Here is an 18540-nt window from a genome sequence, read left to right as displayed (position 1 = left end):
TCTAGCTTTGTATTTCACCTGCATTAATAACCATGTGTGTGTGCATTTGAAAGTTACTGAAAAGTGTATTAGGATTTGTTTGTATAATTGTAGCTGAGCTTTTAAATAAAAGAATAATTGGAATAATCATAGTCACCATTGTTTATGCAGACTGGCTATAGTTATTTCTGCTTATATAACTATATGTTGTTAATTTTATTTACTGAATAATCATGCTATGCTAAAACATCTTACTAAGTAGGCATTATCTATGTTTGTGTGGATGAAGAAACTGAAGCACAGAAAATGTGACTTAACTAAGGTTTTATAGCTAAACTAGGATTCTGACCAGCTCTCTTGATTTTCAAATATTGGGATAAGACTTTTCTGATGAGATATATGGTAATATTGCTGCATGTAGTTTTTTTGTATTGCATGAAATGTGATTTGGAGATTTACCTCATTTTCCAAATGACCAATGCATGATGTTACAAAATCAAGCATGGGTAAAAAGAGCCATTCAAAGTGCAAGTTAGAGCACTGAGTGCTTTTGGTTCAGTTTTTTGACTGATGGATTTTAATGTAGCAGAGTGTTTAATATAACAAAGAAAAGTTCATTGATAGGATTTCAAATTCCACATTGCAAGTAACCTTTAAGAAACCACCACGTATTGAATTTTATGTAGTATTAAAGAATCATGTCCACACAAAATCATGTCCACAATTAACCATAAAACCTACTAACATACTCCACTGTGTTCCAACTATATATCTGGGCAAAGCCAGATTTTCTTTGTAAACTTCAACCAAAATATATGCAAGAGATTGGCTATAGCAGCAGATCTGACACTCCAGTTGTCATCTGTTAAAGCTAGCAGTGAAGATATTTGCAAAATTATAAGGCACTGTCACTCTTTTCAAGACTTTTTTGTTTGTTTTGGGAAATTTAGTTCATTTTAATAAAGATGTTTATGGTAATGTAATTGATTTATTGTTTTATATTAAAATTTTTGTTTTAATTTTTTATATGATAAATAATGCTAGGTTAAAATACAGATAAAATTTCTTTTGAGCCTCTCAGTACTCTATAGGAATTTAAACGTTCCTGAAATTTAAAAAGTTTAAGAACCGCTGACCCCACATGTGCCGAGGGAAGGGAATGCTCTGCGAGGACCATCTGGGTTTCTTTGAGTTCTGCCTCTTTGTTCCACTTTTGGCTCTGGAATCTTGAAAAGCAGATTTGGTTCTCCCAGCTGGCAATAGTACACCCAGTTCCTACTATGACAGGAGCAATAGCTGAGCACGTTCGTGACAGGGCACATTCTGATTCCTGCATTATGGGATTTAGGTGGAGAAAAGATGGTTAAATGGAATTCTCAATATTTTTCTAGCATGAAGCCGTTTTTTATTTTCACAGATCTAATCATTGTGCATGTAATTACAAGGTCTTAACAAGAAACTGCTCAATCTTGTCCTGGAGTCAGCCAAGCTCACCAGTTCTATCAACTTTATGGCTTTGGACAAGTCCTGTTTTATATCTCAGGGCTGCCATTTCCTACTTGTGACGTACAAGTGGATTCACAATAGATTTAATAATGTTGATAGTAGGAGTGTCAATAGGTTTCTTGTTTCTTTTTATTTTGAGTCAGGGTGTTGCTAAGTTACCCAGGCTGGCCTTGACATTGTGACCCTCCTGCCTCAGCTTTCTCAGTTGCTGGGATTACAGATCTGTGTCACTGTGCCTGGGGGGTTTTAATTCTGATTCTCTTTGTTCCCATTGGAAATTTTCTTAGGCTTTGGGGTTTGAGGTGGCAATTAACTTCATCTCTCCATTTGTAAATTACAGCTGAATGACTCCAGGCTCTGTTAAAGAAAACTGTTGGACCCAACTATTAGATATATTTAATTAAGTACATATTTTTATAATAAATACCATTCTCCCACACACACACATGTACAAAGGTTGGACAACAAAGCAAGGATAAGGTGGTGTGGTATATGATCAGTCATACCTTTTAGATTATCAGCTAAATTCTATTTGGCCCTTCAGAAGTCCAATAAAATACTTGGATATCACACTGGTGAGAATGAATGACTCAGTGAAAGGATCAACCGTACTCTTTTTGAAGATATACGTGCTGTGCTTTTAGATATGAGCACATAAGTCAAGTCTAAATCATACCAGACTTTGTTGAGAATTGTCCTTATATAGTAAATCACTCTTCATATGCTAGTATTACAATGTAGTCTTTATCTTCTCTAGTTTTTCTGGGACATTCTTTCTGTACAGAAACAGCATCAAAAATAAGGGATGTATCATTGCTTTCTGGGCTTTTATTTTATCACTCATGCATAGAGATACTCCCTGACCTGTAATATTATGACTCCTGAGAATTTGAGAGTTGTTACTACATGGGGCTAGAAGCTCCATATGTTCAAATATTTATCCTCAAAAGACACTCAAAGTATAAATGCTTTTAGGTAGAGTTTGGGAGAAACTGACATTAAAAGAAAGTCTTGCTGGATGCAATGGCACATGCCTGTCTGAGTCCCAGAGACTCAGAAGTTAGAGACAGGAGGATTGTAAATTTGAGGCCAGCCTCAGCAACTTAGTGAGGCCCTAAGCAACTTAGTGAGATCCTGTCTCAGAATAAAAAAGAAAAAGGGTTAGAAATGTAGATCAGTGATAAAGTGTCCCTGTGTTCAATCCCTCATGCTCCTCCCACCAAAAAGAAAAAAAAAATGCTTTAAAACTTCAAAATAGTCTTATGTCACAGTAATCCTTGTACCATAAGTCTCTGATGTATCTAGCAGTTGTGGTTGACTCATGCTCCTCCCACCAAAAAGAAAAAAAAAATGCTTTAAAACTTCAAAATAGTCTTATGTCACAGTAATCCTTGTACCATAAGTCTCTGATGTATCTAGCAGTTGTGGTTGACTTTTCTGTGATTAGCTCCCCGACAGCTCTGATCTGTGCCCAGAGTGCTCTTCACTCTCTGCTCTTTATTTTTTCCACTTATCCACATCTCTCTCCTGGAGTAGACTGTCTTGCTTTCAATTCTTAAATTTGCTCAGGAACTTAAACCACTCTTTTTTTTTTTTTTTGGTATCAGGGATTGAACCCAGGGGCACTTAACCACAGAACCATATCCCCAGCCTTTTTCTGGTATTTTATTTAGAGATTTTGTATTTTATTTATCAACTCACTGGGTTACTTTAGGGCTTTCTAAGTTGCTGAGGCTGGCTTTGAACTACTTTGTGCTACTCTCAGAGCAAGCACATTGTTTATGTTCTTGTTATAAAACAAATATATATAATAGTAACTGAGCTCACTTTTGTTCAGGCCCCCTTTTTTATCACTTACGTTCTACCATTGTCTTCCAGGTTATTTGAGCACTTGGTACTTTTGTTTAACTAATGGGGCTGACAGTTAACCAAAAATCTCAAATGCTTGAAACAGAACAGAACAAAACACTCTTTTGATAAAGTCATACCCAGATTGTTTACAGTGCAAGGCTAATTTGCAAAATCATTTCAGAGACGTGTGCCACTGTGGTTAAATGGCTCACTCATTGGGGATAGACCTAAAACAGAATCTAAGAACTTCACTTGCCAGCACTGCTTTTCCCATTTATCACTTTTGTAAAGGACTCCAGTTCATTGGAATATAATGGAATTGTTTTAGAATAAGTTGCTTAAAATTATCCTGATCTGAAAAATCTGAAGACATATTGTAATAATGTCCTTGTATTTTTAGTAAATTAGCAACTAAAGAAGTATACTTTGAGTCCAGTGAAGGATATAAGAGTCCACTGTCCCCTCTGGCTATGAGGTGACAATGATGTATCCAGCAGTTGTGATAGACTTTTCTGTGAAAAACTATGTTTTTAGTTTTATGGGTAGGTGAATCTTATTTAGGTGGTAAGCATGCTTAAGGTAGAAAGAAGTACATTCTGTGTAAGAGTGAAATAGGTTTAGAGTTCTGTTTTTGATCTTTATTGTGCATATGATTGAACCAGATTCTTGGACAGGTTTATTCTTGGTATGAAGCTCCATGAGTGCTGATTTTCTCTCCTCTCTCCAGCAGTCTTTGCCATTTTGGAGAATATCTATGATATCTATGAGTATCATCTTTTTTTTTTAAATTTTTTATTTTGGGGGTGCTGGGGATCGAACCCACGGCCTTGTGCTTAAAAGGCAAGCACTCTACTGACTGAGCTATCTCCCCAGCCACTGATACTACCTTTAGATAACCTGAGATCATCCAAAAGTATCTGAGAGTATCTGATACATAATAATCTGTTTATTAATAATTTAGGAAGTATTTACTGAGTACTTAATATGTTATAACTAGTTAGTCATAGCAAACAGCATATTTTGTTGAAAAATAATTATTTTGCATATAATTAGGGCTTAGAAAAGAAAATCTTATGTTATTTTAAGTTTGTTATTAAATGAGCATTTTTTTTCTTTTAAAAAAAGTGGGTGAAAATTGTCCCCCCCCCCCTTTTTTTTCAGAATAACATTAGATGTAATTCAAAATTAACCCTGCAGAGGTTGACTAAGGTTTCTTTTCATTTAATTTGAGGTTTTAGTTGAGATTTAACATCTGATTTTTATTAGCTTAATAATCTGACGTATTTCTTTTTTTTTAACTTTATTTTTATTTTTTTACTGTAAACAAATGGGATACATGTTGTTTCTCTATTTGTACATGGAGTCAAGGCATACCACTTGTGTAATCATAAATTTACATAGGGTAACGTTGTTTGATTCATTCTGTTACTTTTTCCTTCCCCCCACCCCTCCCACCCCTCTTTTCCCTCTATACAGTCCTTCTTCCTCCATTCTTACCACCCTCCTTAACCCTAACCCTAAACCTAACCCTAACCCTAACGCTAACCCCTCCCACCCCCATTATATGTCCTCATCCGCTTATCAGCGAGATCATTTGTCCTTTAGTTTTTTGAGATTGGCTTATCTCACTTAGCATGATATTCTCCAATTTCATCCATTTGCCTGCAAATGCCATAATTTTATCATTCTTTATGGTGGAGTAATGTTCCATTGTATATATATGTCACAGTTTCTTTATTCATTCATCAATTGAAGGGCATCTAGGTTGGTTCCACAATCTAGCTATTGTGAATAGAGCAGCAATGAACATTGATGAGGCTGTACCTCTGTAGTATGCTGATTTTAAGTCCTTTGGGTATAGGCCGAGGAGTAGGATAGTTGGGTCAAATGGTGGGTCCGTTCCAAGCTTTCTGAGGAATCTCCATACTGCTTTCCAGAGTGGCTGCACTAATTTGCAACCCCACCAGCAATGTATGAGTGTACCTTTTTCCCCACATCCTCGCCAACGCCTATTGTTGCTTGTGTTCTTGATAATCGCCATTCTAATTGGGGTGAGATGGAATCTTAGGGTAGTTTTGATTTGCATTTCTCTTATTACTAGAGATGTTGAACATATTTTCATATATCTGTTGATTGCTTGTACATCTTCTTCTGTGAAGCATCTGTTCATTTCCTTAGCCCATTTGTTGATTGGATTATTTATATTCTTGGTAGAGTTTTTTGAGTTCTTTATAGATTCTGGAAATTAGTGCTCTATCTGAAGTATGAATGGCAAAGATATTCTCCCACTCTGTAGGCTCTCTCTTCACATTACTGATAGTTTCCTTTGCTGAGAGAAAGCTTTTTAGTTTGAATCTATCCCAGTTATTGATTCTTGCTTTTATTTTTTTGTGCTATGGGAGTCCTGTTAAGGAAGTCTGATCCTAAGCCAACAAGTTGAAGATTTGGACCTACTTTTTCTTCTATAAGATGCAGGGTCTCTGGTCTGATTCCGAGGTCCTTGATCCATTTTGAGTTGATTTTTGTGCAGGGTGAGAGACGGGTTTAAATTCTTTCTGTTGCATATGGACTTCCAGTTTTCCCAGCACCATTTGTTGAAGAGGCTATCTTTCCTGCATTGCATATTTTTGGCCCCTTTGTCTAGTATGAGAAAATTGTATTTATTTGGGTTTGTGTCCATGTCCTCTATTCTGTACCATTGATCTACCTTTCTATTTTGGTACCAATACCATGCCGTTTTTGTTACTATTGCTTTGTAATAGAGTTGAAGATCTGGTATTGCGATACCCCCGCTTCGCTCTTTCTACTGAGGATTGCTTTAGCTATTCTGGGTTTTTTATTCTTCCAGATGAATTTCATAATTGCTTGCTCTATTTCTGTTAGGTACATCATTGGGATTTTAATTGGAATTGCATTGAATCTGTATAGCACTTTAGGTAGTATGGCCATTTTGACAATATTAATTCTTCCTATCCAAGAACATGGGAGATCTTTCCATCTTCTAAGGTTTTCTTTAATTTCTTTCTTTAGTGTTCTGTAGTTCTCATTGTAGAGGTCTTTCACCTCTTTTGTGAGATTGATTCCCAAGTATTTTATTTTTTTCGATGCTATTGTGACTGGGGTAGTTTTCCTAATTTCTCTTTCTGAAGATTCATCACTTATGTATAAAAATGCATTGGATTTATGAGCATTGATCTTGTAACCTGCTACTTTACTGAATTCACTTATGAGTTCTAAAAGTTTTCTGGTGGAATTTCCAGGTTCCTCTAAATATATAATCATGTCATCAGCGAACAGAGATAGTTTGAGTTCTTCTTTTCCAATTCATATCCTTTTAATTTCTCTGGTTTGTCTAATTGCTCTGGCTAGAGTTTCAAGGACGATGTTGAATAGAAGTGGTGAAAGAGGGCATCCCTGCCTTGTTCCAGTTTTTAGGGGGAATGCTTTCAGTTTTTCACCATTTAGAATGATATTGGCCATGGGCTTAGCGTAGATGGCCTTTGCAATGTTAAGGAATATTCCCACTACCCCAATTTTTTCTAGTGTTTTGAGCATGAAGGGATGCTATATTTTATCGAATGCTTTTTCTGCATCTATTGAAATAATCATGTGATTCTTAACTTTTAGTCTGTTGATATGGTGAATGACATTTATTGATTTCCGGATGTTAAAACAACCTTGCATCCCTGGGATGAAACCCACTTGATCATGGTGCACTATCTTTTTAATATGTTTTTGTATGCGATTTGCTAAAATTTTGTTGAGAATTTTTGCGTCGATGTTCATTAAGGATATTGGTCTGAAATTTTCTTTCCTTGATGAGTCTCTGTCTGGTTTAGGTATCAGGGTGATATTGGCTTCATAGAATGAGTTTGGGAGGGTTCCCTCCTCTTCTATTTCATGGAATCCTTTAGGAGTCTTGGAATGAGCTCTTCTTTAAAGGTTTTGTAGAACTTGGCTGAGAACCCATCTGGTCCCGGACTTTTCTTTGTTGGTAGGCTTTTGATGACCTCCTCTATTTCATTGCTTGAAATTGATTTATTTAAATTGTGTATGTCCTCCTCGTTCAGTTTAGGTAATTCATATGTCTCTAGAAACTTGTTGATGTCTTCGAAATTTTCTATTTTGTTGGAGTATAGATTTTCAAAATAGCTTCTAATTATGTTTTGTATTTCACTCGTGTCTGTTGTGATATTTCCTTGTTCATTCCGAATTTTAGTAGTTTGAGTTTTCTCCCTCTTTCTCTTTGTTAGTGTGGCTAAGGGTTTATCAATTTTGTTTATTTTTTCAAAGAACCAACTCCTTATTTTGTTAATTTTTCGATTGTTTCTTTTGTTTCAATTTCGTTGATTTTGGCTCTGATTTTAACTATTTCCTTTCTTCTACTACTTTTGGTGTTGGTCTGCTCTTCTTTTTCTAGGGCTTTGAGCTGTAGTGTTAAGTTGTTTATTTGTTGATTTCTACTTCTTTTGTTGAATGCACCCCATGAAATAAATCTTCCTCTAAGTACTGCTTTCATGGTGTCCCAGAGATTTTGATATGATGTGTCTTTGTTCTCATTTACTTCTAAGAATTTTTTTATTTCCCTCCTGATGTCTTCTGTTACCCATTCATCATATAATAGCGTATTATTTAAGAAGTTTCTGTTTTTTATTCTGTCATTTATTTCTAATTTCAATCCATTATGATCTGATAGAATACAAGGTAGTATCTCTATCTTCTTGTATTTGCTAACAGTACCTTTGTGGCATAAAATATGGTTTATTTTAGAGAAGGATCCATGTGCTGCTGAGAAGAATATGTATTTGTTCTTTGTTGGATGGTATATTCTATATATGTCCGTTAAGTCTAAATTGTTGATTGTGTTATTGAGATCTATGGTTTCTTTATTCAATTTTTGTTTGGAGGATCTATCCAGCGGTGAGAGAGGCGTGTTAAAATTGCCTAGTATTATTGTGTTGTGGTCTATTTGATTTCTGAAATTAAGAAGGATTTGTTTGACGTACATGGATGCGCCAATGTTCGGGGCATAGATATTTATGATTGTTATGTCTTGCTGATTTATGCTTCCCTTAAACAGTATGTAATTTCCTTCTTTATCCCTTCTGACTAGTTTTGGCTTGAAGTCCACATTATCTGAAATGAGGATGGATACTCCAGCTTTTTTGCTGTGTCCGTGTGCATGGTATGTTTTTTCCCATCCTCACCTTTAGTCTCTGGGTATCTCTTTCTATGAGATGAGTCTCTTGCAGGCAGCATATTGTTGGGTTTTTCTTTTTAATCCAATCTGCCAGTCTGTGTCTTTTGATTGATGAGTTCAGGCCATTAACATTCAGGGTTAACATTGTGATATGATTTGTATTCCCAGTCATTTGACTCTTTTTGTTTTTTGACATGATTTGGTTTCTCTTTTATTTGGCTATTCCTTTAGGTTAGTTCCTCTCATTGCTGATTTGCATCGTTGTTTTTCATCTCTTCCTCATGGAATATTTCGCTGAGAATGTTCTGTAATGCTGGCTTTCTTTTTGTAAATTCCTTTAGCTTTTGTTTATCATGGAAGGATCTTATTTCATCGTCAAATCTGAAAGTAAGTTTTGCTGGGTATAAGATTCTTGGTTGGCATCCGTTTTCTTTCAGAGCTTGGTAAATGTTGTTCCAGGCCCTTCTAGCTTTTAGGGTCTGGATTGAAAAATCTGCTGATAATCTTATTGGTTTCCCCCCCTCAATGTAATTTGATTCTTTTCTCTCACGGCCTTTAAAATTCTGTCTTTATTTTGTGTGTTAGGTATTTTCCTAAGAATGTGCCTTGGTGTGGGTCTGTTGTGATTTTGTATATTTGGAGTTCTATAAGCCTCTTGTAATTGGTTTTCCATTTCATTCTTCCTATTTGGGAAATTTTCTGATATTATTTCATTGAATAGATTGTTCATTCCTTTGGTTTGTTTCTCTGTGCCTTCCTCACTCCCAATAATTCTTAAATTTATCCTTTTCATGATATCCCATAATTCTTGTAGATTCTGTTCATGATTTTTTACCATCTTCTCTGTTCAACTTTGTTTTCAAGATTAAATATTTTGTCTTCAATGTCTGAGGTTCTTCTTCCTGGTATTCTATCCTATTGGTTATGCTTTCTATGGAGTTTTTAACTTGGTTTATTGTTTCCTTCATTTCAAGGATTTCTGGTTTTTTTTTTTTTTTTTTTTTTTCAGTATCTCTAACTCTTTATTGAAATGATCTCTTGCTTCCCGTATTTGCTCTTTTAACTGTTGATTGGTGTGATCATTTAATGCCTGCATTTGCTCTTTCATCTCCTCGTTTGCTTCCCTGATTGTTTGAATTATGTACATTCTGAACTCCCTTTCTGACATTTCTTCTGCTGTGCTGTCATTGGGTTTTTTTGATATAGTATCTAGGTTTGTTTGGGACATTTTCTTCCCTTGGTTTTCATATTGGTCAGATGTCAGTGGGTCTCTGAGATATTGCAGATTTCCTCTATTGGCTTATAGTGTCCCTATAGATTTCCAGTATATCACCTCCCAGCCTTCAGTAGCCTGAAGTCTTGGAGGACCTTGATAATGCAGTGCTTCTGAAGAAAGCTGTCCCTTAGCCTGCTACTGGTTCCAGGGCTTGGAGCTGGCTTTGTGTGGAAAGGCTCTCACTGGGCGATCTGCTCCAAGAAGCTGGCTGTGAAAGGAGCCCACCGCCGAAGGGAGCAGGGCTGCTTGGGGAAGTCCCTGGCTGCCCTGTCCTGGTCCCTGAAGCTGCCTGTGGGCTGGAGCTGGCCACTGGCTCTGGGACTTGGAGCTGGTTCTGTGCAGAAAGGCTCTCACTGGGGGGCCTGCTCAGAGAAGCTGACCGAGAAGCTGGCCATGTGGGAGGAGCCCACCGCCGAAGGGAGCAGGGCTACCTGGGGAAGAGTCTAGCTGCCCTGCCCTGCTCTGAGGATCCGCCCCTATTTGGGTCTGCCGCCTGGGCCGAGCTTCACCTGGTGGGGGAGACTCACCCCGTGGCTCTATTTTAGTCTCTCAATGCCTCCCCTTCTTGAATCCTGGGTTCTGGAGTGACAGGAGATGCAGTCACCCTCTAGTCTGCCATCTTGGGTCACCCCATTGTTCCCCTTTTCATGAAGTAATTCTGTGATCTCTTTATGTGTTGTAAGCCCATGTATTCAGCCAGAAGTTACTCTTCTGTCTTCACTCCTACAGCTAGTCAGCATTGGGCAGAAGCAGGTAACTTTTAGCTATTAAGTTTCTATAAAGTAAGATCAGAAAACTTTGCCCAGCATGGTTAGGAGTCTGATTATGTCTCTCTTTTGATTTGATCGATTGGAATCTTGCATAGTCTGAGAAGTGATGATATGTATTGAGTGTTTTCTCACCCTTGAGCTCATTCTGCAAGGCGTTCTTAGAGTAGCAGTGTACCTCCCACACACTATAACACAGGGACCTCTGGTTTAGCAGCTGTCTTCCTGCTTAGAAACTGGTCTCCTTGTCTTGAACCATTATCAGGATATATTAGATCTTGTCTTTCCATCTGAGGAACTTTGTAGTTGCTATTTCTTAACTTTTTTTTTTCATTTTTAAAATTAATTTTGTGAAAATTTTGCAACAGTTTAAGAGAAGGTACAGTTATAGTACAACTGTCTTTTGTATCTTAACATACGGGAGAGTAAAATGCCACATGGTGCTTTATCATTTTCAAATGTAGCAAGGACATTCTCCTACCATAATCTGATATGTGTATTAAAATCAGAAAATTAATATTGACATGTTACTATCATCTAATCCTCAACAACAAGCCCCTGAAAACTGGCAGAAAAAGATAATTTGAGTAATGCATTATGGAAAAAATGTCATTATAATTCAGAATTAAGAAAATGTACAAATATAACATCAGAGAATTATGTGTACTCAGTATAAATGGAATAAGTGATAAAGAGGCAGGGGAGGGGGCTGGGGTTGTGGTTCAGTGGCAGAGCACTTGTCTAGCATGTGTGACGCACTGGGTTCAATTCTCAGTACCACATACAAATAAATAAATGAATAAAGGTTCATCAACAACTAATAAAATATTAAAAAAAAAAAAGAGGCAGGGGAGGATGATCATGATAATAAGGCTGCTGCCCACATGATACAGGAACTCCATGGTGTCTGTATCCACTTAGATACTGAGTTTGTGAAGTCTTTTGATGACTGATCACTTGCTGCTGGATAGTGCTAGCCTTTGACTTTTCAGTTGGCCCTGGACCCTTTTAGGAGTCAGCCTCCTTAGTTTTGTTGGTCTTCTTCTTAGTATAGGCTCCAGGAGTTCAGTTGTTCAGTACCAGGCTAGGAATTTCAGTACATTGCAATGTGTCTAGCTTGCAGCTTCCTACTGCACCGTACTGATGGTCTTGCAGGAATGAATGTCCAGCCTGATAGCTGCTGCTCAGGAGTGAAAGAACTCGCTCTCTAGGATCACACAGATATTCTTTTTATTTTTTTAAACTTTTTGGTTGTAGGTGGACACAATACCTTTATTTTATTTTAATGTGGTGCTGAGGTTTGAACCCAGGGCCCCATGCATGCTAGGCGAGCGCTGTACCGCTGAGCCACAACCCCAGCTCTACACAGATATACTTTATCCTTTCACTTCATTCCTGAGAAAACAATCCTAAATGAAGTTCTTTATATAATGTCTCCCTGATTGATATCAGAAAGTGATAATTGTCAGTGTCATTATGTTGTGAAACAGGTATGCTAAAGAATGGTTTTTCTTTAAAAAAGTAAAAATGACTTAACAATAATGGATTCTGCTTATTTTTTGTGTTCTTTAGGCTCTTGCAGACCAATTTGAAGATAAAACTACATCTGTACTGGAACGTCTAAAGGTTTTCTATTGCTGTCAAGTACCACCTTACTGGGCCATTCAGGTACTTTTGTTTGTCCTTGGGTATGGTAAATTCTTTGTATTAGAAAACGATAATTTTAACATGTTTGAATATTCAGACATTTGAGTGCAAATAATAGATGGGGATTGCTAACTACTTCAAGTTGTTTTGATTAAAGTGATATTAGATTTTTAAAACATTTTAAAAATAATTAAAAACTGTATTAGGTAAATGCTAGAAGTTAAATATAGAAGAACCATAAATGTTTTCATTTTCAAAGTAACTTTTTGTATTTAAAAACTCCTTTAAAGCTGGGTGAAGTGGTAATCTCAGTGACTCTGGAGGCTGAAGCAGGAAGACCAGAAGTTCAAGGCCAGCCTCAGCCATTTAGCAAGACCCTGTCTTAAAAAGGGGGAAAAGGGCTGAGGATGTTTCTCAGTGGTTTAGTACCCTGGGTTCAATCTTTAGTACCAAATACATACATACATACATACATACATAAAAATAAACACTCCTCTAAGGATTTTTTGCTGGAGAATGAACCTTAAGCCAGTGTGAAAATAGAAATGAAAGAAAGCATTTATATTTGGTACTTTATTTATTTATTTATTTGATACCAGGGATTGAACTCAGGGGTGTTCAATCACTGAGCCACATCCCCAGTCCATTTTTTATTTTTTATTTTGAGACAGGGTCTTGCTAAGTTGCTTAGGGCCTCCCCAACTTGCTGAGGCTGGCTTTGAACTTGTGATCCTCCTACCTCAGGCTTCTGAGCCATTGGGATTACAGGCATGTGCCACTGTGCCTGGCTGATATTTTCTACTGAGAATGACACCTAGCTGCTGTCTCTCTAAGGGTATGTGAATTCCTGGTGTAACTCTCAGAGCCCCATGTTGAGGTGGAGATTCTGGGTCCCTGTACTGTGGTTCTCTTATATTGTAGGTGTGTTTCCCTTATTTTGTGAAATTTTATCACTGAAGATTTTGTACCTAATTCAGTTTCTTAATTTAAGGAGAATATTGAGACCTGATGTGATTAACTCTCCAGGGTTGATCACTCAGCTGTACATGAACTTGATCTCTGATGTCCTGATGGTTAGTCTCATTTGCCTCCTTTTTAATTTCTTCTGATTATGCCTGCCAATAACAACCAACTTCTGCTGCATACTTGGAGTGGCGCATGCATTTTATTTTGCATTTTTTATATATTACCTTATTTCATTGCAACAATTTTATAATTATAAAATATTCCTGTTTTACCGATGGGGAAACTATAGCACAGAGAGATTGAGTCAGAAGGTGCCAGCCAGAGGTTTCTAGATGATTTGGCAACTATTGGCATTTTAATCAGCTTCCTGTGCGCTCTCTTGTGGATTATGTACACAGATAGTACTTTAGAATTGTAAATGCCACCTACTGTTTAATGATTCAGAATCCCCATTGTAAGATTTCTTAGAAAAGGTTATAGTCTTGAAGTAGACATGTATTACACTTTGGAATTCACTTTATGTATTGAAGGAGTCTCAGTTAAATACAGGTCATTGAAAAGTTTTTATGTATTTCTCAGAAGAAGTAGCTTCTTTTCATCAAGAAGGTGTTAACAGCTAGAATTTTTTGGAATGTTTTTGACTCTGATCTATACTGTGTTGTTGTGGTAGGTAAATATTTCCGACTCTGCATTGTTATGACTAAACATGTCTATTGAGGGTATAATTTTTTTTTATCGTTTCTAACAGAAACATTAGGAAACTTAAATACTGTTCAAGTAGATTAAATTTTTATCTCACCTGCGTGTAGATTTAAGAAGCTGTTGATTTTAGAATCCTTATGCAGTTAAAGATTTTTTTTCATTTAGAAGTTAAATCATTTTTTTTCTTGCATTAAAGGGAATAACCACATCTTTATGTATTGTTTTAAAGGTCAGGAGATACTAGCACAATTTATTATAAAAAGAGAATTGATTTTTCTTCTGCTACTAACTAACCATATCATCTTGGATGTCACCAACTTTCTTCATTTATTAAATGAACAAATTGAAGTACTTATGCATGAAGACCAAGATTTATTCTAACTCCCATATACTATGTACATACAGTTTTTGAAAAGGTTTCATGAAATGCTCCAAATTAGTCAAACTGTCCTCTATTTCATGGACTAAAAAAAATTTGAACCACCCCTTATTTTGAGAATATATTAGCTTATAGTTTTTTGGTGCATTTTATTCTACTTTTTTTTTTAATTGTTAGTTGTAGATGGACACAATGCCTTTATTTAATTAATTAATTAATTTTTTTATGTGGTGCTGAGGATTGAACCCAGTGCCTCACATGTGCTAGGCAAGTGCTGTACCACTGAGCTACAACCCTAGCTTCAGCTTCTTTACTCTTAATTGTGTGTCCAATTTCCTTTTTACCACTTTTTACATTTTTTTTTAATAGTTTGAGACAGGGTCTTACAAAATTTCTGAGGCTGGTCTCAAACTTATGATTCTCCTGCTTCAGCTTCCCAAGTCACTGGGATTACAGGTCTGCACCACAGTGCCAGCTCCAATTGTCAGAGTAGAAAAAGTGTATTTAAAAGAGAAAACAACTTAGCTCTCACTAATATGAAACTGTACCATATCTACTTTTTTTTCACCTTTCTAAATTTTTTTCCATTCCCACAGGATGGACTATTTAAAAACCATAATACATTTACTATTGAATACATCTCACCTTCATTGACCTTATCCTAATTTACTCCTTTTGATCTGCTGGGCATTGGGAAATTAGGTACTCAGATTATTAGAATTTACTTAAAATAAATCTAACAAAACCTGAGAGAAAAAGAACCAGAGATACCTTCATATAAAGAGTTTATGAGGACTGATGTATATAGATTTCATGTCATCTCCAGTACCTGCTCAGAGTTACAAAAATTTTTTTTAATCAGATTTTACTTTTATAAATCAGAGATTGTCATATATAGAATCTTTGGGTAGGAAGGAAAGACTGATTTTGATTTTGAAGTTCTTTTGAGTTCTTACAATAAAAATTGAGTATTTTGAACAGGTTTCTATATTGTATTTTAATTTTTCATCCCTTACAATGAAGTTTGCTGAAGTAAAGCTAAGTATTGGATCATTATAAATTCCTAATTAGAAGTTGAATTCCAGAAATCATTGCATTTATTACGATAAGCAGCCCTTAAAAAGTCAGGTTGGGTATACCTGCAAGTAAAACAGGAATCTCACTTTACATCAAGTATAATTATCAAGCAGTGTTAATTTTTCTAACTGGTTTTTCTAGCGCCAACTGGCAAGTTTGCTCTTTGAGTTGGGATGTACCAGTTCAGCTCTTCAGATCTTTGAGAAGCTTGAAATGTGGGAAGACGTGGTCATTTGCTATGAGAGGGCCGGGCAGCATGGGAAGGTACGTGGTGGTCAAGTCCTGTGTCCTGGTGAGATCTGTCTCCCTTTGAGCATCTTCTTCCTTGCTGTTTTTTAAACCCACTTTTGCCAAAATTCACTTATATTCCTCATTTCACTTTTTTTCAGAAAACTTAATGTTTTCTCTGATTTCTATTGGGGCAGATTATTTTAGGTGTCTACAAAAGAGAAAAGGAGCCTGATATTTATGTGATAGTTTATATTTAATTGAAAGCTTTGATGACACTGTGTATTTTGATCTCCATCCTTCATTGACTCTTCTCCTGTAGGACAACTTCAAAGTAAAAAACTAAGAATTATTTAAAATTTCACTGGGTTTCCTAATGTTGAGGCAGTGAACCTGAGGGGGTGACCCAGGCTGGTCAGTAGCTGGCTTGGTTTGTATAAGGAGATCCACAAGGTGCGGCAACCTCCTTTGGATCAGAAGTGTTGTCAAGTGTGGGATGCACATTTAATTCTACCCTCAAATTGGGTCAAGAGGGGAAATGTTGCAATATTTACATCTGTTAGTAATTTATTGTTTCCCCTCATACTTGAGTAGAATTTTAAAAAGACCAGAGGCTCTGCATTGTGAGTAGCCATATGTTAATTTTGAATTAAGCATTTAAATGAGTAAGACCCATAAATGGGCTTTCTTATATCTATGGACAACCTTTTGCCATCACCTTAAAGGTGGAAATTAGTGCTTCAAGCATATGTTTTTCTTAAATACCTTCCCAAGTATGTCTATTTTAGGTTTACATTTCTTTCAATAGTTTATGGCAGCGAAGGTCCTTAAACTGTTTTGGCTTAAGGAGAAACCAGCTTAGGGCTAAGGTTTTCCTGTAGAGGGTTATAAAATTATACCGTTGTGATGCTGGGAAAGGCCTCCATAATCATCCACTCCAGCTCCCTCCTTTTCTACGTGAGAGAAGTCACTTTTCTTAGGATTTGCCTCCGATCACGAAGCTGGTTACTGTTATTCACTGGAGAGGAAGTGTGGCAGAGTGGTTAAGAGTACAACCTCTGGTGCTAGGCTGCTTGGATTCAGATGCCAGCCTGGCCGTATGCTAATTTTGTGATGTTACCAATCCATCTTGCCTCGATTTCTTCATCTGGAAGCACATAATCTACTCACCTAGGTTTCTGTGACACAGTATGTGGACAGCATGTGGAATGGGGCTTACCTTATGCATGCTCTGGGAGTGTGTGCGGTCATACTGCTCTGATTCTAAGATGTGTATTTTTCCATACTTTTAGTATCTCATCAAAATCATTTCAGTTGAGTTGGCTTTAATTGCCTTTTAAAATATCTTCAAAAAGATTTAAATATGATTTAGCATTGAAATAAAAAGCTATTGAATACAGAGAAAATGACAGAACCTAAGAGAAATGTCAGTTTGTTATTAGTGAAACAAATGCCATTGGAGAAACACTAACTCCATCAACTTTTCCTTAAAATCAACAACCAAATGCTTTGTGAGAGCCAAGAAAGGAAGAAACCCAAAAGGAGATACTTTTTTTATACAGAGAGGTGTTAAAAAAAAAAAATAAAAGGTTGCCATTTAAAATGTCAAGTAATATATTGAAGGGAGGAAGAATCGCCAAACTTTCCTGAATAATTGGAAAAAAAATCAAAGCAATGAGAAACTGGTGTGATTCATTGAAAACATTAGATCATAATTAAAAGCATTTTTTTCCTTGTTAAGAGTTTGTCTTATGATTGATGGCATCTCAAATTTGATAAAATAGTGTTTTGTTTTTTCAGGTCCTTAATTTTTTTTTAGTGTCTGTTGTCCAGCACTAAAGTGGTACTCCAGTGTTAGTGTAATGAAGGAATGCACAGGTGAATGAATACACGGCTTCCAGTCTACTGTGGCTCCCTTTGCCTCACTCTCCACTTGTTAGGCAATTAATAAATAAATGACTGTGTGTGAGAATATGGTAGTTTTTGAAAAGGCAATTTTTGAGATAATTAAGCAGGTTGATGAATTGTGAATACTCAAAGCATGTTTTGAAATATCAATTTAATTATTTTTAGGAGATAGGTAAAGCTCAATTTGCAGGAAAAAGAACATAATGCATCCATTCCCTTCAGAGAAGGGGCTTGATTGTGTCTCCTTAAGCAGTTGTGATATTGTTTTCTAAGACTGGCACATAACCTGGTAAGAATTGTCCTATAGTTATGATAACTGCCTGTGTTTCTAAATTCTCTTGGAAATGTGCACATTTTAATTTTTAGGGATATATAATCATTTATTTTGTCTTAAGTCTTTTTGTGAATTCTGGCCAAGCAGCCCCCCAAAACCTTGATTTTAAAAGTCGATTTTACTATTTTGTTTGTCTCATGAAAGATCTCCCTTACCTGGTTTTTGTATGCTATATTTGTAGGTCAGTTTAGCCATATAATCTAAAAAGGGTTGCTTCAAGTTTGAAACAAATTTTTTATTTCTTAAACAGCTGAGAGTCTTTTAGTATTTGGACATGTGCCAGTAGTTTTCACCACATTGTGGTTTAACTAGAAGTTTATGAAATTTTAATCCTTGCATTTAATGCTTAGTGGCATAATTTATTTTTAAAAAAGGCAAATTCAGAGAATTGTCTAATTCTAATGATTGTGTTCTGGTGCTCTGAACATTCATGTTGCGTTGCTGTAGGGGCTCAGGCTTTCTAATTTAGAAATTACCTGCGGACATTCTTGTCATTTAATGGTCACTGGCAAAACATCTAAGATTCATTTTTCTTGACCTTGGGATCAAAACTGGTTGTCATCTGTTAGCATTTACAATTTTGGTTACCCGCTCCTGTAGCTGATGGTACATTCTTATTTTGTTGAGCAAATTGGCTTCCTAGTGAGCAACAAAGACAGCCCTGGCATAAGCTGCCTGAGGGGTGGCAGTGAGGGTGGCAGGTGAGGGGGGTGAGATACC

At 36.5% G+C, this 18540-nt stretch overlaps 1 protein-coding gene across 1 annotated transcript in view; it reads left to right on the top strand.

Moving 5' to 3' along the window:
• Positions 1–18540, top strand: part of TTC27 (tetratricopeptide repeat domain 27) — a 233296-nt gene that overhangs the window by 95962 nt on the left and 118794 nt on the right. Inside the window, exons 11-12 of the mRNA XM_079109989.1 lie at positions 12152–12247; positions 15492–15614. Of these exons, the coding sequence (XP_078966115.1) occupies positions 12152–12247; positions 15492–15614 (219 nt within the window). The remainder of the gene's footprint in view (positions 1–12151; positions 12248–15491; positions 15615–18540) is intronic.

The sequence above is a fragment of the Sciurus vulgaris genome (genome assembly GCF_902686455.1).
Source record: "Sciurus vulgaris genome assembly, chromosome: 14".
NCBI classification, from domain to species: Eukaryota; Metazoa; Chordata; class Mammalia; order Rodentia; family Sciuridae; genus Sciurus; species Sciurus vulgaris.
The sequence above is the reverse complement of the archived record's forward strand: the minus strand, read 5'-3'. Positions and strand labels throughout refer to the sequence as shown.